This window comes from Cervus canadensis, chromosome 8, assembly GCF_019320065.1.
Source record: "Cervus canadensis isolate Bull #8, Minnesota chromosome 8, ASM1932006v1, whole genome shotgun sequence".
In the NCBI taxonomy this organism is placed as follows: domain Eukaryota; kingdom Metazoa; phylum Chordata; class Mammalia; order Artiodactyla; family Cervidae; genus Cervus; species Cervus canadensis.
The window spans coordinates 87,926,940-87,944,376 of NC_057393.1; the positions used below are offsets into that span (position 1 = coordinate 87,926,940).

Here is a 17,437-nt window from a genome sequence, read left to right on the forward strand (position 1 = left end):
AGCTCAGTTGGTAAAGAATCTGCCTGCAGTGCAGGAGACCCGGGTTTGATCCCTGGGTCAGGAAGATCCCCTGGAGAAGGAAATGGCAACTCACTCCAGTACTCTTGCCTGGAGAATTCCATGGACAGAGGAGTCTGGCTGCAACAGTCCATGGGATCACAAAGAGTCAGACATGACTGTGCGACTCTGTTCAGAAATGACTCCTTGGATCTTTTCTGTATTTGGTCAGTTTGGGTTTGAATTGTCCTTTGTTCTCTGGCCAGAAATGTGTACCAAGTGCCTTCACCAGTGCAGGATGCTCCGATGAGTGGGGATCTCGCCTAGCACCCTGTGCTCAGGCCACACCAGCTGGACAGAGCAGTGTGCTCAAGGGCGGGTACAGTTTCTGGTACCTCCTGCAGCCTGAGCACCTCTGAAGGCTCATTTGTAATTTTATTTTACACCTCTTCCCATTTCCTTAAAAATTGGCTCAATTTCCATATGTATCCTTCAAGGATTTCCTCATACATATGGAACAGAACTGAGTTTGACTAGGTTTGATGATATGTTATACTTGGTCATATTATTTGATGTCTTGGTCATAAGAAGTAAACAAAGTAAATATCTAGTTTGTGAGAGTAGTTACCATAAAAGTGTCATAGCAGAATTAATTTTGATTTTAAAATCAAGTCATTCTTTAAGCTTATTTTCATGAGGGCAAAAGAATGCCCGTGTTTAGTATTAAAAGATCATTTACATATGACCTTGTGCAAGAGGATGGAAATGAAATATTCAACCCCCATTCTCTCTTCAGCCTAATGTGTGGCACAAGTTTTTGTCAGTGGTCTCAAAAATATTAGTCATGATTATGCATTTATATAGCATTTTTTTCATCCAAGATTGAAGCTAAATTACAGCCTCTTACTAAAGACTACAGTCTGTGAGCATGAATTAAAGACGCTGTACTACCCAGCTGTCTGTCTTTTCTTTTTTCATTCTTTCTTTTTAAACCAAACCCCGTAAACTGGAAACACAAAGCCACCGCTGGAAATGCAGGATGCCCTTTGTCCCTTAAGATTCAGGGTTCACATGCCTTTCATTCAAAACACAACTCCAGGACTCTTCACTGTTAGAGGCTCCTGGACTTGGATGATTCAGGCAGCTTTAGCCTTTGAGACCCCAAAGCCTGAGGTTCATCTGAACGTCCAGTGACTTGGTTAGGGTGGAAGACAGGATTCAGTTTTCTCGATGTTTTCATGTATGCTAATATCCCACCTTTATGATTTCTGGTTAGGTCATTGGCCATATGCATGAATCAGTAGTCCCAAGGGATGTTGTATCTAATTAAATAGAAAGACACTTGGAAACAGTGTGAATCCGTGAGCAAAAAATTGTAGCATCTTAGCACTTTATTTTAAAAAATGCAACCCAATGTAAATCTTAGCTTATTAAATTTGTCCAGTTATTTAGCACATTCATTAAATCCAGAGTAATTTAAACTTGCCTAGGTAAAAGAACCTCAGATATGCAGATGACAACACCCTTATGGCAGAAAGTGAAGAGGAACTAAAAAGCCTCTTGATGAAAGTGAAAGAGGAGAGTGAAAAAGTTGACTTAAAGCTCAACATTCAGAAAACTAAGATCATGGCATCTGCTCCCATCACTTCATGGCAAATAGATGGGGAAACCGTGGAAACAGTGTCAAACTTTACTTTTGGGGGCTCCAAAATCACTGCAGATGATGATTGCAGCCATGAAGTTAAAAGACGCCTACTCCTTGGAAGGTAAATTATGACCAACCTAGATAGCATATTAAAAAGCAGAGACATTACTTTGCCAGCAAAAGTCCATCTGGTCAAGGCTATGGTTTTTCCAGTGGTCATGTATGGATGTGAGTTGGACTGTGAAGAAAGTTGAGCACCGAAGAATTGATGCTTTTGAACTGTGGTGTTGGAGAAGACTCTTGAGAGTCCCTTGGACTGCAAGGAGATCCAACCAGTCCATCCTAGGGGAGATCAGTCCTGGGTGTTCATTAGAAGGACTGATGCTGAAGCTGAAACTCCAATACTTTGGCCACCTGATGCAAAGATCTGACTCATTAGAAAAGACCCTGATGCTGGGAGGGATTGGGGGCAGGAGGAGAAGGGGACGACAGAGGATGAGATGGCTGGATGGCATCACCGACTTGATGGACATGAGTTTGAGTAAACTCCGGGAGTTGGTGAGGGACAGGGAGGCCTGGTGTGCTGCGGTTCATGGGGTCGCAGAGTCAGACACGACTGAGCGACTGAACTGAACTGAGGTAAAAGAGATGAATTTTGCTTTGGGGGACGGAGAGTTAAAAGATAAGTCAAGTTTACTGATAAAGAGATAATCCCTACTCATTCTCTGCAAGAGACATCATACCTTTTTATGATGCTTCCTTTAGTTCGTCCCTTCTATTCTCAAAGGGTAGCTAGCACCACCATTCATTTGGCTTCCTGATCTAAAAAGCAGAACATTGTTTTGATTTCTCTCTCTCTCTCCATCCCAAACTCCAAGTACTGTTGATTTGACAGATTAGAACTTTTACCCCATTTTGCTGTTGCGAAGAATGAACTTTTCTGTGTCCCACCTTTGTGTGGGGCCTGCACCCTCCCCTGCCTTCTCCCCTCCAGACACTTAGGATTTCTGCTTTAACCCAGGAGTCTGAATTCTACCATAATATGTCTTGACACATCTTTTTTTTCCTTTAGTTCTGGAAATTTTTGTGTATTATTTGTTGATCATTTCCTCCCCACCTTTTCCTCTCCTCTTTCTCTGTTAGGTGAATTTAGACTTTGTAGATTAAACTTGGATTTTCTGGCTTTTAAGGAAAAGTTCCTCTGTTTACCTTCCATCTGTCCTACTGGATTTTTTATTTTGAATTTCAGTTATCCTCTTTTTAAATTTCGGGCTTCCTTGGTGGCTCAATGATAAAGAATCTGCCTGCAATTCAGGAGACCTGGGCTTGGTCCCTGGGTTGAGAAGATCCCCTGGAGAAGGGAGTGGCAACCGACTCCATTATTCTTGCCTGGAGAATTCCATGGACAGAGGAGCCTGGCGGGCTGCTGTCCAGGGGTTGCAAAGATTGGACACGACTGAGCGACTAACACTTTCACAGGTTCCTTCTCTTTCTCTGAGGGTGGGGAGCCCCATGGCAGGGCGATGCGGTGGCTTGCACCTGCTTGCCTTTATTGTGGAGAAAGATCCCTGTGCTTTGCAGGATGATCCTGTAGCTGGGTTTGAAGGAATGAGGAGTGACTCGGGGATCTCGTTTCTAGCAAAGCTTTTACTTCACCTTTTGTTTTAATCTCTGCTTTTCTGGGTGCCTCCTGGCCTTGAGTTCCTCCTTTCAGGTTGTGTTCCCTTGGCCATTGCTGCTGCCCGCTATTGCCTGAGGGGCCCAGTGCTGGCTGGGGGCTCACTGTTCACTCCTTCCCTTTCTGTTCACTCTTTCCCTTTCTCTTCCACCCTCTATGGCACCTATTGCTTCCTGTTCCTGCCCCTGCTCAGGTGTGCAAGGGGGTGGGCGTGCTTCTCCTTGTCTTTCTCTTTGTACATCTTGGGTTTGCCTTTCTCTGCTCCACTCTTGGCATTCACCACTTGCCTTCTATCTTTATGTACTGTGTTTTGGTGTCTCCAAGCTTTGTTGATGATCAAGTTTGTTTTTGGTTTTTGTTCTCTTTGTTCCTTTGTAATGATTCTGAAAAGTGCTACTCCACTGTCTTGAGGATGCAATTCTCCTTTTTAAAGAGTGACACCTTATTGCCCTGATAGATTTCTTAGAGGGTGCATATGAGAAAGTTTTTCTGTTGACTGCAGAATGTCTAGGGAGAGGCAAGGCTTCATCCACATGCTAAATTGGGACAATTTACCCTGACACTCAAATTTGAGACTCACCCAGTCTTCCTGTGTCCTTGCCAAACACAAGTTGGCTTTGCAGGTCACTTTAGTCAAGTCAGTAGTATCAGCCATGTGTGCACAATGGTATCTGGAGGGATGTCTGACTTGGATCACATTTTTCAGGCTAAAGGGTCTTACATCCCTGACCAGTCAGTTGAGCCCGTGGGAGATGACCTTGTGGGGAGCCATGACACGAGTTCAAGGGAGTGACCATGGCAACTAAGTGACTGACTAAGTAGTGACTAAGTGATAACTAAGTAATAACTAATGTGACTTCAACAGGATGGGCACTCAGGCTTTTCCTTGACTTGTGACAGCTTTTGTTGAATTTGTTTTTCACTTTTTTCAGATTCAGGGGAAACAAGTGACATGTGACTCAAATTCCTGATTATATGACTGTACTTTTATGTATCTGCTCAGATTATATATGAGGTGTTTTTAATCTATTAATGTTTATTTATCACCCAGTTTCAATGCAAATAATCCGTGTATGCAGATTGGTTAAAGGTCAATCCCAATCTGCCCAGGGAGTTTGCAAACTACTTGGAGAGACGGAGCCTGTGCATGAAACCCCTGACAGCCAAGGTTAACCAGAGCCACAGGCTTGAGACCAGATCCTCCTGGTCTGTGCTCGGTGACATGCAGACAAGGTAACCGTCAGCCAGGTCTGCTACTGAGGGTGGATGGCCTTGCACCATCACCCGTGAGCCCCGAGAAGTACGTTGAGGCCGTGAGTGAGTTGGGCTGATAGCTCCGTGCTGAGCACCCCCTGACCATCTCTTCTTGGCTCACAGAGGGTGTTCAGAGCTCTGCCGGATCCCCATGGTGGAGTACAAGCTCGACAGCGAGGGTGCCCCCTGCGAGTACAAGACTCCTTTCCGGAGGAACACCACGTGGCACCGCGTGCCCACGCCCGCCCTGCAGCCCCTGCCCAGGGTCTCCCCGGTGCCCGGCACGCCCGACCGGCTGCAGTGCCAGCCCCTGCTCCCGCAGAGCCAGGCCGCCATCCCCCGCAGCACCTCCTTCGACCGGAAGCTGCCCGATGGTACCAGGTAAGCTGGTGGCCCTGGTGGAGCCCTGACTTATAACTTCACGTGGTTGGGGGACTTGTGTGTGGCTTAGTCATTTCTGAATTAGCTTGTTCAGACCACGTGGGCAGCAGGGCCGCCAGGCAGGCCCCGAATGCTGGGGCACTTGTGGTCCCAGCCAGCGATGGTGCTGATGGCATACAGATCTCCCCCACGGACACCACCCCCCAGGGCCACCACTGTACCTCTCCACGATAATCCTCCTGTCAACTCACTCTCCAAAGCACGGTGGGAAGCCATTCTACAGGAGCCTCTGGATAAGTGTGAACAGTTGTGAGTATAAAGAAAACAAAGCCACAGAAAGCATTGATGAAATCCCGTCATCCTAATAGTGACAGTATTTTCAGAGGTCCTAAGATTGTTGGCATCTCTTTGCTTTTCTCTCTCATGTTAAGCGGAGGGAGTTAAGTTTAAAATTCAGTTTTTCCCTGAGAGGGCGCACCTGTTTAAGCATGAAGTCCAATAGCCTTAGAAGCTGGTGAGGATTTCGAGACATGTCACAGAGGGGCAGTTTTAAGCGAACAACATAGTAGGTTTGTTGTTGTTACTGGTTTTTACTCCCTTTGTTTTAACTTGCACATAACTTCTGGGCTGTGGACACACCAAGAGGTTCCTCAGAATTCCCTGTTAGGCTTTCATCTAGTAGAGCATATGTCGTAAGCAGACACTGAGCCAGGCCGCCCGCTGAAGGTGTCATCACCTCGTCCTGTTACTCGGCCTCTCCCATTCTCCAGTTTCCTCCTCTGAAAAGTGAACTTAGCAATAATGGAGACCTCCACAGGGCATTATGATGACTGAATCAGTCCACAGAGGTTAACTGCTTAGAACACTCCAGGCCCATAGATGTAAGTCTCTGTAGGTGTTAATAATAATTACTAGGATTAAAACATATGGTCTTCCTCTGACTTCTCCAGTCTGTTTTTCCACGAATGAGTGCAGAAATGGTGTAACTCTAACTTGACAGTAAATCATCTGGGCTCTGGGCTCTCAAAGGTCTGCTGACTTTATAATATTCAGAGAAATGCATACAGTACGTAGCCTGGGTGTAAAGGGGTGACATCTGGAAGGGAAGGGGTCTATAGAACCTCCCTTATTAACATATAATTTAGTAAATTATAAGGAATTCTTTTGGGCTTCCCAGATGGCGCTAGTGTTCAAGAACCCACCTGCCAGTGCAGGAGACGTAAAGAGACTTGGGTTCAATCTCTGGATTGGGAAGATCTGCTGGAGGAGGGCATAGCAACCCACTCCAGTATTCTTGCCTGGAGAATCCCTTGGATAGAGGAGCCAGTCCATAGGGTTGGCAAGAGTGGGACAGGACTGAAGCAACTTAGCATGCATGTGCACACTCAAGGAAGGCTTCTAATAGCAAAATGGAAAGTTGGCAAGCACGTCTTCATCAAATGAGTTCTTACAAGTGTCACTCATTTTTGTATGTCTAAAATAAATAGGATTACATTGAATACATGTGCAGAAATAAATGGTTTTGCCAAACTTAGAGTTTTCTCTCTGCCTCAGTTTTAAATATAGAACCACAATGTCCCTTGCATTGTCTCATAGACCAAGTAGTAGTGATGTTTTCATAATTCTGTGTATTCTATTGCTGTTCCCCATGTTTACTGGGATCGTTAGCTGTGCTTTCAATCTTTAGATGCTAAAGCCTTGTTTCTGCCACATCTCCTTCCTATAATAAATTTCCTACCATAAAACCCCTGAAATCTCATGGTGTCACCAATTCTCAGTTTATTTGTCCATGATCGCAATGTGTGTTTCCCCTTTTCTTCGTCATTGAGAAATGAATTCATTTGTGAGTCAAAACAAGCCAGGTGCAGGTGTTGGCAGCCCACCTCGGTGCCTGTTACTGATTGTAGTCAACCTTTCAGAAGTTCGCCCAGCAATCAGTCATCGTCCAGCGACCCCGGACCCGGCAGCAGCGGACCCTGGAGACCACAAGCTGGATACGACGGGTACCGCTCCTTTCCCTTCTGTGGGCTCCTGGGGGGACATGTCTCCAGGGCACATGGAAGGGCTTACTGTGCACGAGGCCAGTGGGGGACAGGGAGACTCAGATAGGACTTTGTTAGGACCAGTGCTTCCAGACTGGGTGGCTCATCATTTCTGTGAAAGTGGGCTCATTTGTCTATATTCTGAGCTTGTCTGTTTTCTTTTTTTTAATAAGGGAGAGTCTTTTTGAACACATGAAAATTAAGGATTTGGAGACTCTGTGGGTGATGGCCCTTGGGAGTTTCCCTTCACTTACATTGCTGACGAGGAATAAATTCACAGCCTTTCTTGAAAGTGCTTTTCTCTCCAAAACACAGCCCAGAGTCTGAGGAGGCAGGTTTAGCATGTGACACATTTCCTCTGCCTCCTGGGAGAGCAAGTGGAAGCTGGGTGCAGGGCCGTGCCTGTCGTGTGTGCACACAGCGCCCAGGGGCCTGAGGGCACCTGTCGACAGGACCCAGGATGGGCGGACACCGTAACTCGAGGAAACAGCCGTACACTGTTGGAAAGAGGAGGGCCCCGCCAGGGATGTGGCTGTATTTTTGCAGGGAAATGCAGACGTTGCCCCCAGCAGCAGTGTTTCTGTGCATTGTTGCAAGCCAGTGTCACCTCTGCCGCTTGAAGGAGCTGGGTGCACTGATGAGGTGATGGACGATCCAGGTAGCCGGGGGGCTTGCACCAGATAAGAGACGCTTCTGTTCCTCCTCTCACATGTCCCCAGGGAAACCCTCTTCTGGCACCCTCTCTCCTGGTTTGAGCTGAGAAGTAGAGATTTATACTCCGAGTTACATGCATTCTCTACCTTAGATGCTGGATGGGGTTCTTAAAAGTTGTACTTTTTTTTTCTTTAATTTTTGAGATGGTTAGATAGCATCACAGATTCAATGGACGTGAATTTGAGCAAACTCTGGGAGATAGTGAAGGACAGGGGAGCCTGGTGTGCTGCAGTCAAAGGGGTCACAAAGAATTAGATATAACTTAGAGACTGAACAACAATAACAAAAAAGTTATACCTAAAGAAATCTTTCTCCTTTGAGTTGCATTTTTAAAGTAGATGGGAGAGGCTTTATGTCATTGGAAAAACCACGTCTTGGCTTTTTCTGCAATCAGGATTTAGAACTGGGATTCTGGAAGAAAGGGTCCATTTGTAACATAAATAAGTTTTCTGCAGTTTCCTTTGGAAGAGTAAATTGTCCTATTGGGATTTTCATAAAACAGAAGTCCGGCTAGATGTAGTCTAGCGGCAAATGGATCTGATTTTCTTTTTCCTTAAAAAATTTGATATAAAGAAGCATCAGTACATGTATTCTGGGCCCAAGAGAAACAGTGACGGCAAAAGCAGCGAGCTTGTGCTCAGTCCATCAGGGATCCCAGCAGTCCTTTCAGCCCCTGGTGTTGGCCTCCTCCTTTATCTGCAAATGGTGTCATCCAGGTGCCTCTTAGGACCCAGGGGTGACAGGGGAGCCCCCAGGTGCAGATGCTTTAAGCTGCTCTCTCCTCAGGGCTGCGGCCGCAGAGCACCTCTGACTAGGGACCCCTGGGAGTGCCCCTCTGGGGAGCAGCGCCCGAGGGGGACACTGGCGGGGCAGCGTGCGGGCGAGACTCAGCTCTGTGCTCTCTCCAGGTGCCAATCTCCCCTGCTGCTGGAGCACCAGGCCTCCGGCCCTTTGGAGTGTGACGGGGCCAGGGAGCGGGAGGACACCGTGGAAGCAAGCAGACACCCCGGTAATACGGACCCTGCCCCTTCCTCCCCCTTCACTGGCTCATTCACCCTTTCACGTCTGGTCAGCGCCATCCCTCCATGTGCACGGTGGCTGCTGGGCACCCCAAGGTCATCTGGGCTGTGCCCATAGCTGGTGAGCCTGAGAAACAGACCGTGGGCATCGTGGGGCAGTTTGTCTGCTCTGAGGGCCTCTCTCTGGGTAGGACCAGAAGGTCCTACAACCACAGTCCTGATCATGGTCACTGAACCATGTGTTTGGCCCCTGAGTTTCTCTGCTCCTTTGTTAACGCTAGAAATTAGATCTTTAAGGCTTCTCTCTCTGTGTGTGACAGAAACCAAATGGCATGGGCCGCCTTCCAAAGTCCTGAGCTCCTATAAAGAAAGAGGCCTGCAGAAAGACGGAGGTTGCAAGGATTCTCCCAATAAACTTTCTCACGTGAGTCCTGTCATCATGAACTAGCGCTTCTGTTCGTCTCAGCACTCGTGATTTATTAGCTTTGTTGCCAGGGATTCTCAGTGGCATCTCTTATCTCATAAGGCTCTTGGGTGAAGTTAAAAAGAAAAAAAAAAGGTTTTCTTTTTCTCTCTCTCCTTCTATAAAGAAATACCGAGAAAAGTCATCCAGTAAATTATTGGCAAAGCCAGGATTGTAACCTCAGCCTTTGATCCTTGGTAGTTTTAATCTGTTGACTGTTATCCACGTGTGGGCAAAATCCAGGAGCGGAACCTGTGCAGCAGGGTGTGCGGTGGGTGATGCTCTGCCTGGTGCTGGCCACTCAGGGAGCAGCTGCAGACAGCACGCAGGGACACTGGAGAGCCAGCCGACAGGCATCCCGTGGTCCCACCGCGCCCATGTGGTTCTCTTTACTTTTTGCAGAAATGAAAAGGAGCCATGTAGGTGACTGTAGCTCAGTGAAATGAAACTACCAGTTAAATGTGCAAACAGGAATTTTAGTTGTTGCCAGATGAAGCCAACCTTATAAAGTAGCTCATTTTTCAAAATTTGCAGACATCTTATCAGGTCCTGACCCGAGTTGTTCATTTTCTTCTCCTCCTCCACATGTCATTGGCCAGCCTTGGCAGCTGTTACCTGCAAACATGTGGCCACCATCTCTCAGCTGTACCCTAACCTTGTCTCGAGCTGGCCTCATGGAGCCAATTGATGGCACCAGGACAGGGAGAGTGGGGGCGGGGGTGAACTTGAGAAGATCCACTTGTGATAACAAAGGGCATTGGGATTTGCTTAAGGATCTGATGGGGTGGAGGGAAGGAAGGAAGAAGAGAGGGACGGAAGGAAGAAAGGGAAGATGGAAAGAAGGAAGGGCCAAACCACTTGAAAGTCACAGGTGGCTGGGTCTCATAACTCCACAGCCCTTGGCTGACCATCCAGGCTGAGAGGAGGGGTCATGTCTGTACCAGGACATCATCAGATGGGACATTTAGTCTGCTCTCTTGGTTTCATCTTCCAGGGACCTCAGTGCACCCCCAAGAGCACCCCATCTCATCATCCCCGGGTCTCCCTGACTGGAGCTCTGGGGGGGGGGGGTGTATGTGGCTCATGCTTACACAGTGCGTCTGCACATGTGAGCTGGTTGGGTCTGCACAATGATCCCTGTGCTCAGTATAATAAGCACAGAGAGGAGCTGAGTGACTGGCCAAGACCCCCCCACTGTGATTCACACCCGGGTCTTCTGCCCCACACCCAGGACCGGCCCTGTCCGTGTCACAGGAGCATACTCTGAAGAGAGGCTGCTTTCCTCCTCTTAATTCCCCATGTACTTCCCCAGCTTCTAGATCCTTCGTTAACTACCTTCCGATTAGTGACAGCGTGGCAGTACTTCTGTGTTCATGTACAGATAATTGAGCAAAGACTTGAAAAGATACCCATTTAACTTAAGATGAATGATGGGAGGAATTGTGACTCAGTGACTTTTGCGTGAAACCAGGATGTTTTTGAAAAGTAAATTCTTGTCTTGCTTCCCGCTGACAAGCGAGTAGAAAAGGTTTGGGTGAAATCATCAGGTTTGTAGCTTCGTGAGTCTGGGGAGAATAATCGCCTTCGTGTAGAAGCAAAGTGTGGGGTTTGTCTGAAGCCTCCCCGTTTCTCTCTTCTCCAGATCGGAGATAAAAGCTGCTCCAGCCACTCCAGCAGCAACACGCTGTCCAGCAACACCTCCAGCAACAGCGACGACAAACACTTTGGGTCTGGGGACCTCATGGATCCCGAGTTGCTGGGGCTGACGTACATCAAGGGGGCCTCCACGGACAGCGGCATCGACACGGCCCCGTGCATGCCCGCTGCAGTCCTGGGCCCCGTGCACCTGGCGGGCAGCCGGTCCCTGGTCCACGGGCGGGCAGAGCAGTGGGCCGACTCCGACATCCCGGGGCCCGACGATGAGCAGGCCAAGATGTATGCGGTCCATGGCTACGCGCCTGGCATCTCCACCAGTGGTGCTGCCGACGGCAGCCTGGGCGACCTCAGCGAGATTTCGTCCCACTCCAGGTAAGGACCTCCCCACACTGTGACTGGCAGCTACTCGGGGCACCCTGGGTGCCATCATCTGCTGCTGGGGTGGGGGCAGGGGCCCGAAATAGGACCAGAAGGCGCCTGAGAGCATTGTCACCTGTGGGCCACACTGCCTGACTTCAGATGGAGGGCTTATGTCCAGAGGCTCATTTGAAATGTGCACGTGAACAAGTTTGTGATTACATCTTCCTTTCTCTTTAAATCTGAGAGAAAATGCAACAGAGATGCTCACGGCTGTCGTCAGGCCACTCGTGTTTCTCTGTCAGTTCAATCTGTTGTCCCTGGGACTTCCCTGGTGGTTCAGTGGTTAAGACTGCATGCTCCCACTGCAGCAGGCATGGGTTCGACTCCTGATCAGGGAACTAAGATCTCACGTGCCCCCCAAAAAGTGAAAAGTTCAATTTGTTGTCCCAGATTTTCAGGAGGTGTGGTAACAGCTGGACGATACTCAGATGATGACGGACAGTAACGAGGGGTGGTCTGTGTGCTGTCCGCATAAATGCCTGTGCCCCGGTCTCCTGTTCCACGGGCCCCCTTACACAACCGTGTGCTGGAAATGTGTTCAGATTGATGGTCCACTTTCTTTTTCAATATAATAATGACTGGTTACATTTAAAGGAATTATGTTCTAACTATAGATGTTTAATATATTTTTATGAGTGGTTTTCAATTCCTATATGACAAGTGTGTACAGTCACTTTAAAACTCATCACTGGTGATTCCTCCCTTCAAAGACTAAGCAAAGAACTGCATTGATACAGATTTGGCCGTGGCTAGAATTTCCTGCACACCAGTGACCCCTGTCATTTTCCTTCTTGTCTGCAAGGCCTTCCCTCCTTCAGCTCGGAGTCATCATCTAACTTTCCCCCAGAATTCTTCCAGCTGCTGGAGGGTAGTCAGATGAACAGTGATAGGACCTTCCCTCCCAGCATCCAGGGCCATGGCCAGTGACGATGCTCAAGGCCAGCGACGATGCTCAAGGCCAGCACTGGGTTCAACACGCGGACCTCTTGGCCTCCTTGGCTCCTTGGCCCTGCCCTTCACTCCACCTGCTCCTCATCCTCACATGGTCTCTGCTGAGCCTGGAGGGATGAACCGATGGACCACAGCGAGGCTAGCTGTGACCACAACACAGACCCGGGAATTGCATCGGCTATCCTCTCAGTTGAGACAGAGATCTAATCAGCAGTGCCTAGATTTTCATGATTGATATCATGGGATATGTCTCATCTTGTTTGAAAAACCTTTTAGACTTCTTAGTCCTGGAAATTAACAAATTAATTTTTTTACATAAATTGAAAGCACAGAGATGCCTGTTCACACAGACATGCTCACTGCTGCCTTCCTGCTTTTCTTTTCCCGTCTCTAACATCATCATCGGTGTCTTAGTAGCACAAATGATCATCTTGTAACCTTCTAATGTTTGTTCCAAGTGTAGAAGATTTGTAAAGCGGCTGGTTTTCTGATAACCTTGCTAGACAAGTGTAAATGGCATCACAAACAGAATTTTGCATTACTGTTGAGGAAAATTTCTGTGAAAACTGCTTTCCGAGCACCTTCATTTATGAGTAGAGTCAGGATATCAATGGGGATTTGCAGTAGGTTTTCTGGAGTACCTGAAGCCTCCATTCATGTGTTGGGTCAGACGAGTAGAAAGCACTGGGAGGTGCTCGATTGCATTTCTGCTTGATGTTTCTCCTTCCCCACCCCTGCTTTACGCTGAACACGTGCACAGTGGTTGCAGAAGGGACATGGGCCGAGTAAGGTTCTTCTTTGTCACCCAGAAGCCTTTTTCTTGCCATTCTTAGTGGCCAGTGACTTTAAAGCCACATTTCAACTGCAGTTGCAGGCTTTTGTTCATATGGAATTTGTCAATAAATTAAATCTTTTGAGCACTCCCTCCTCCTGTCTGTCCCCTGCAGAAAGGCTAGAGAAAATAAGATTTTAAATATTCCAATTTTTTAGCTTTAAATTTTTAAAAGGATTTTTAATTTTAAAATGTTTTTAAGTGTTTTAAAGTACTATCTATGTTAATATTTTATATTTAAAATAAGATTTCAAATGTTGGTGTGTCGAGGCGAAAGGAACTTGTCTCATTAGAGCATAATCGACCTAGCTCCCTCAGCGCTGCTGAGACTTGGCAGATCCAGAAATGCCGGGGCCCGGCCTGGGGCACTCGTTCTCCGTGATGATGAGTGTCATCAGCTCAGTGCTTTCCTCGTCTGCTCGTGTGGTCAGCTCGGAGCTGAGGCCCACTGCCCAGGGTCTCAGTTGTGACCAGGAGTGGTCCAGGGAGTGAAAGAAAGAGAAGAGCCTCTGGGGGCTGGCATCGGCGCTGAGCGTCCTGGCTAGTCACCCCCGAGCCCGCACACTCGAACTCACCATGTCTCAGCTGCTTCTCAGCACTCCCGCCCTGGGTGATGTCGACCAAATAAAATAACTCTCTACTTTCAGCTTGTGACAATCCTTTTGTTGTTCGGGGAGCCCTCATTCACCTCTGGAGGCCAGAAACAGCTGATGGCTGTGATGTTTCTTGCCCACCAACGTGGCAGCAGATATTTTCATTCCACAGTGAGGTGATCTGTGCTCACAGCTTATCCTGTCCCATCCACATCGACCCCCACCCCGGCTGTAGTCTTCGCTTCACTAAAAACCCTGGACCTGTCTCTTCACTTGTACCCACAGCACTTAGCACAGGCCCCTAAACGTGGTAGGCATTGCAGTGTTTGTTGAATGCAGGAAGTCTAAAAAGACTGTTGATGAGCACTTGTTGACTGAGTTAGTAAACCAGTGCCTGGATAGCCTAGGGAAATCAGAGGTGCAGAGGTTGACTGTTCCCAGTTTCAGGAGCCCAGACCTGTATATGGAACACCCTTCTTCACAATCTGATTCTGGTTTTTTTTGTCACCAACGACCACTGGCATCCCCACCAGCCCCACCACACAAATGCATGCTCCGAACAGCCATCCAGGAATAAAGCAAGTGTGAGTTGTCTATGTGGTATTTTCCTAGGATTGAACTGAGAACGAAGAAGAGGGACTTAGAACTCATAAAGACAAGCACACTGGCGTGAGGGGGAATAAAGAGGGGTGCAGGGGTGGGTGTGCAGGAATCACCACCCATTAAGCAGCACCAGCATGTTCCCAGCCTGTTCTCTCCTGCTGCTCTGGGCTTTTAATTCAGCAAACCCGTTTGGGTTGATTTGTTTTTTTTCCTGCAAGGGCAGGGCACTTAGATAAGAGCTCAGAATACAAAGCGGTATTCATCTGAGCCTAACCAAGCTTTTGCAAAGTGAAATAAATCAACTGCCAAAAAAACAAGACAAAAAACCCCATGTTCTGTATTCTCCTGTAAATGGCTCATGTGATTATCTGTTGCTTACCCTTATTCATGTCATCGCACTCTTAGTACAAAGGATTGGAAGTTGGCAATGAAACTCTAAAATAATAACTTGAGTCCAGAAGGAAAAGATTCCCCCAAATTTTATTGCTGACAGTCTAGGATGTTTACCCGCTTTAGAGAAAAATGATGCTACTGCTGCTAAACACAGGTTTTTGCCATATTGCTTGTCAAATGGATTCAGTATATTTGTTCTTAGAGTTTAACTTTAAAATTTCTTACTACTGGGGTAAAAGACATTTTTAATCAAGCCTAAGTGAGGAAAATATATTTTATAAACAAATGGAAATACACATCAGGCTTGGACCATACTATTGTTATTCACAACACATTCTCCAAAAACATTCCATTTGGTGATTTCAGAAGATAAATTTGAGTGTTTTATGCATCATATTAATTATATTAGACTAGGGATGCCCTGGGCTTCCCAAGTGGCGCTAGTGGTAAAGAACCTGCCTGCCAGTGCAGGAGACATAAGAGACACAGGTTCAATCCCTAGGTCTGGAAGATCCCTTGGAGGAGGGCATGGAAATCCACTCTAGTATTCTTGCCTGGAGGATCCCCATGGACAAAGGAGCCTGGAGAGCTACAGTCCATAGGGTCACCAAGAGTCGGAGATGCCTGAAGCAACTTAGCATGTATGCGTGCATGGATACCCTAGACTTTAAAATATCTCAGGGATAATCAAAGGCTTTGAAATGCACAGTCCTGGGTTCTGAATGGGGAAACTGAAGCCATAAGCATTGTTGGACAGCTGAGAAATGAGACTATGGGGTGGGTATTAGGTAATAATATTGCATTAACGCCTGATTTGTGATTATCACATTGTTCCTCTGTGAGAGAGTAGAGTCTTTATTATTAGGAAATATAAAAGTATGATGTCATAAAGTTTCCAGCTACTTCTAGATGGTTCAGAGAAGAATGATGCAGCTGTAGCCAGAGAGTAACAACTATTACATCTCGATGATGGGAAATCTCCTGTCTTTATACCATTTCTATAGATCTGGAGTTTTCCAAAATAAGAAGCTTAGGAGAAAGATATACAGGCCTTCAGAGCCCATTGCCAATAGTTTTCCTGTTGGGGGATTACTAACTGGTGTGCACCCAGGAAGTGGAGAGAGTTCATTATAATAGCACCACCTCTTACTGCCTATTTATTTCCTTGCCTGTTGCTTAGGTTACCTTGGGCCATGGGACGGCGGTACAATGTCTTTCCCAGGGCACAGACCTGGACCCCAAATTGAGGGAACCTCCACCCTACTAGGGGCTTCCCTTGTAGCTCAGGTGGTAAAGAATCTGCCTGCAATGCAGGATCCCTGGGTCGGGAAGAGCCCCTGGAGGAGGAAATGGCAACCCACTCCAGTATTCTTGCCTGGAGAATCCCATGGACGGAGGAGCCTGGCAGACTGTAATCCATGGGGTCGCAAAGAGTCGGACACAACTGAGCGACTACCCCACCACCACCACCACCCTACTAAGGGACACCAGACTTATCACCAGGAACCAAGTGATTCAGAGGAGCAAACAGATACAATGTTTTATTTGTTTTGTTTTGTGTGATAATTTTTCAAATGCCACCATGTCTCCAACATACAAAGACCCAAAGATGGGTTATTTTATTGTGTTTTGTTTTACCTTCAGAACCTTTATAAAAGTCCATTTCAAAATCATTTTTAATATTAAACTTTTTTTTTTAGCTTCTGCCATTGAATGATGCTTGCTTTGTATACAGGTTTGATTTCAGAATAAGATTTTATTTTATCTAGGAGCTTATCATCTGAGGAACTCTGTGGTAAATTCTCCTAATGGCAAGAACTTGTGAATAATTCTTTGATGCATCACTCTAAAAAAAAACAAACTAACAGCATTTACTTCACTAATATTAATTCAGAAAAATCTTCAGAGCAGTTCTCTGAGGTGGAGAGTATTTGTCAGGTTTTTTGTTTGTTTTGTTTTGCTTTTAAAGTTTTTTTTTTTTTTGATGTGGACCATTTTAAAAGTTTTTATTGAATTTGTTATAGTATGGCTCCTATCTTATGTTTTGTTTTCTTGGCCCCAAGGCGTGTGAGATCTTAGCACCCCAGCCAGGGATCAGCCCACACCCCTTGCATTGGAAGGTGAAGTCTTAACCACTGCACAGCCCTTGCATGCATCTTACAGATCAGAAAACTGAGCTTAGTAAGCTTGTCCAGGGTCTCCCTGCTGTCGCTGCTTAAAGTCACAGCAGTCTGGCTCCAGAATCCTTGAGGCACACCTGTGTGTCAAGGTTTCTGAAAGCAATGCTTACCTGCCTTCCTGAACTCTGATGTTAGAACTGTAACTGAAACATTTACGACTTCATAAAATAATTCCTGATCTCTATTCTTACTTATTTTTCCTAAAACATTAGAATCTTGATTTTCCTGAATTAAAAAAAAAAAATCTTAAGGTTTTTATATTTCTAGGAATGGTCATATACCCTATGGGAGTCCTTAGTCCTTCTGGCTTCAGCTGAACCACTGACCTTTAAGTTGTTTTTAGGGAGTTTGTCTTTTGAATATTATTTCATATCACACAGTAATACAACAAGCATCCATACACCCACACTGGATTGAGGAATCGACTCTGCTGTGTCAGGATCCCCGTGTATTGTCCAGTCACAAGCCCTTCTCTTCCCCCTCAGGGTGGCCCCTGCCCTGGCTTTGGCGATGACTGTCCCCCTCGCTTTTCTCTACATTTCGCTACGGATTCATACATTCCCGAACAACATACCCTTCAGTTTCACCTGTTTATGAACTGGCTTTAACAATGGAG

General features: G+C 46.7%; 1 protein-coding gene across 10 annotated transcripts in view; it reads left to right on the forward strand.

Annotated features, from left to right (window-relative positions):
- Positions 1-17,437, forward strand: part of SIPA1L2 (signal induced proliferation associated 1 like 2) — a 232,980-nt gene that overhangs the window by 180,594 nt on the left and 34,949 nt on the right. For 9 of the 10 annotated variants that reach the window (XM_043477113.1, XM_043477112.1, XM_043477117.1 and 6 more), the window contains 5 exons: positions 4,698-4,955; positions 6,875-6,958; positions 8,620-8,720; positions 9,051-9,154; positions 10,836-11,221. In XM_043477113.1, the coding sequence (XP_043333048.1) occupies positions 4,698-4,955; positions 6,875-6,958; positions 8,620-8,720; positions 9,051-9,154; positions 10,836-11,221 (933 nt within the window). The remainder of the gene's footprint in view (positions 1-4,697; positions 4,956-6,874; positions 6,959-8,619; positions 8,721-9,050; positions 9,155-10,835; positions 11,222-17,437) is intronic. The other variant, XM_043477115.1, reaches the window with a different exon arrangement.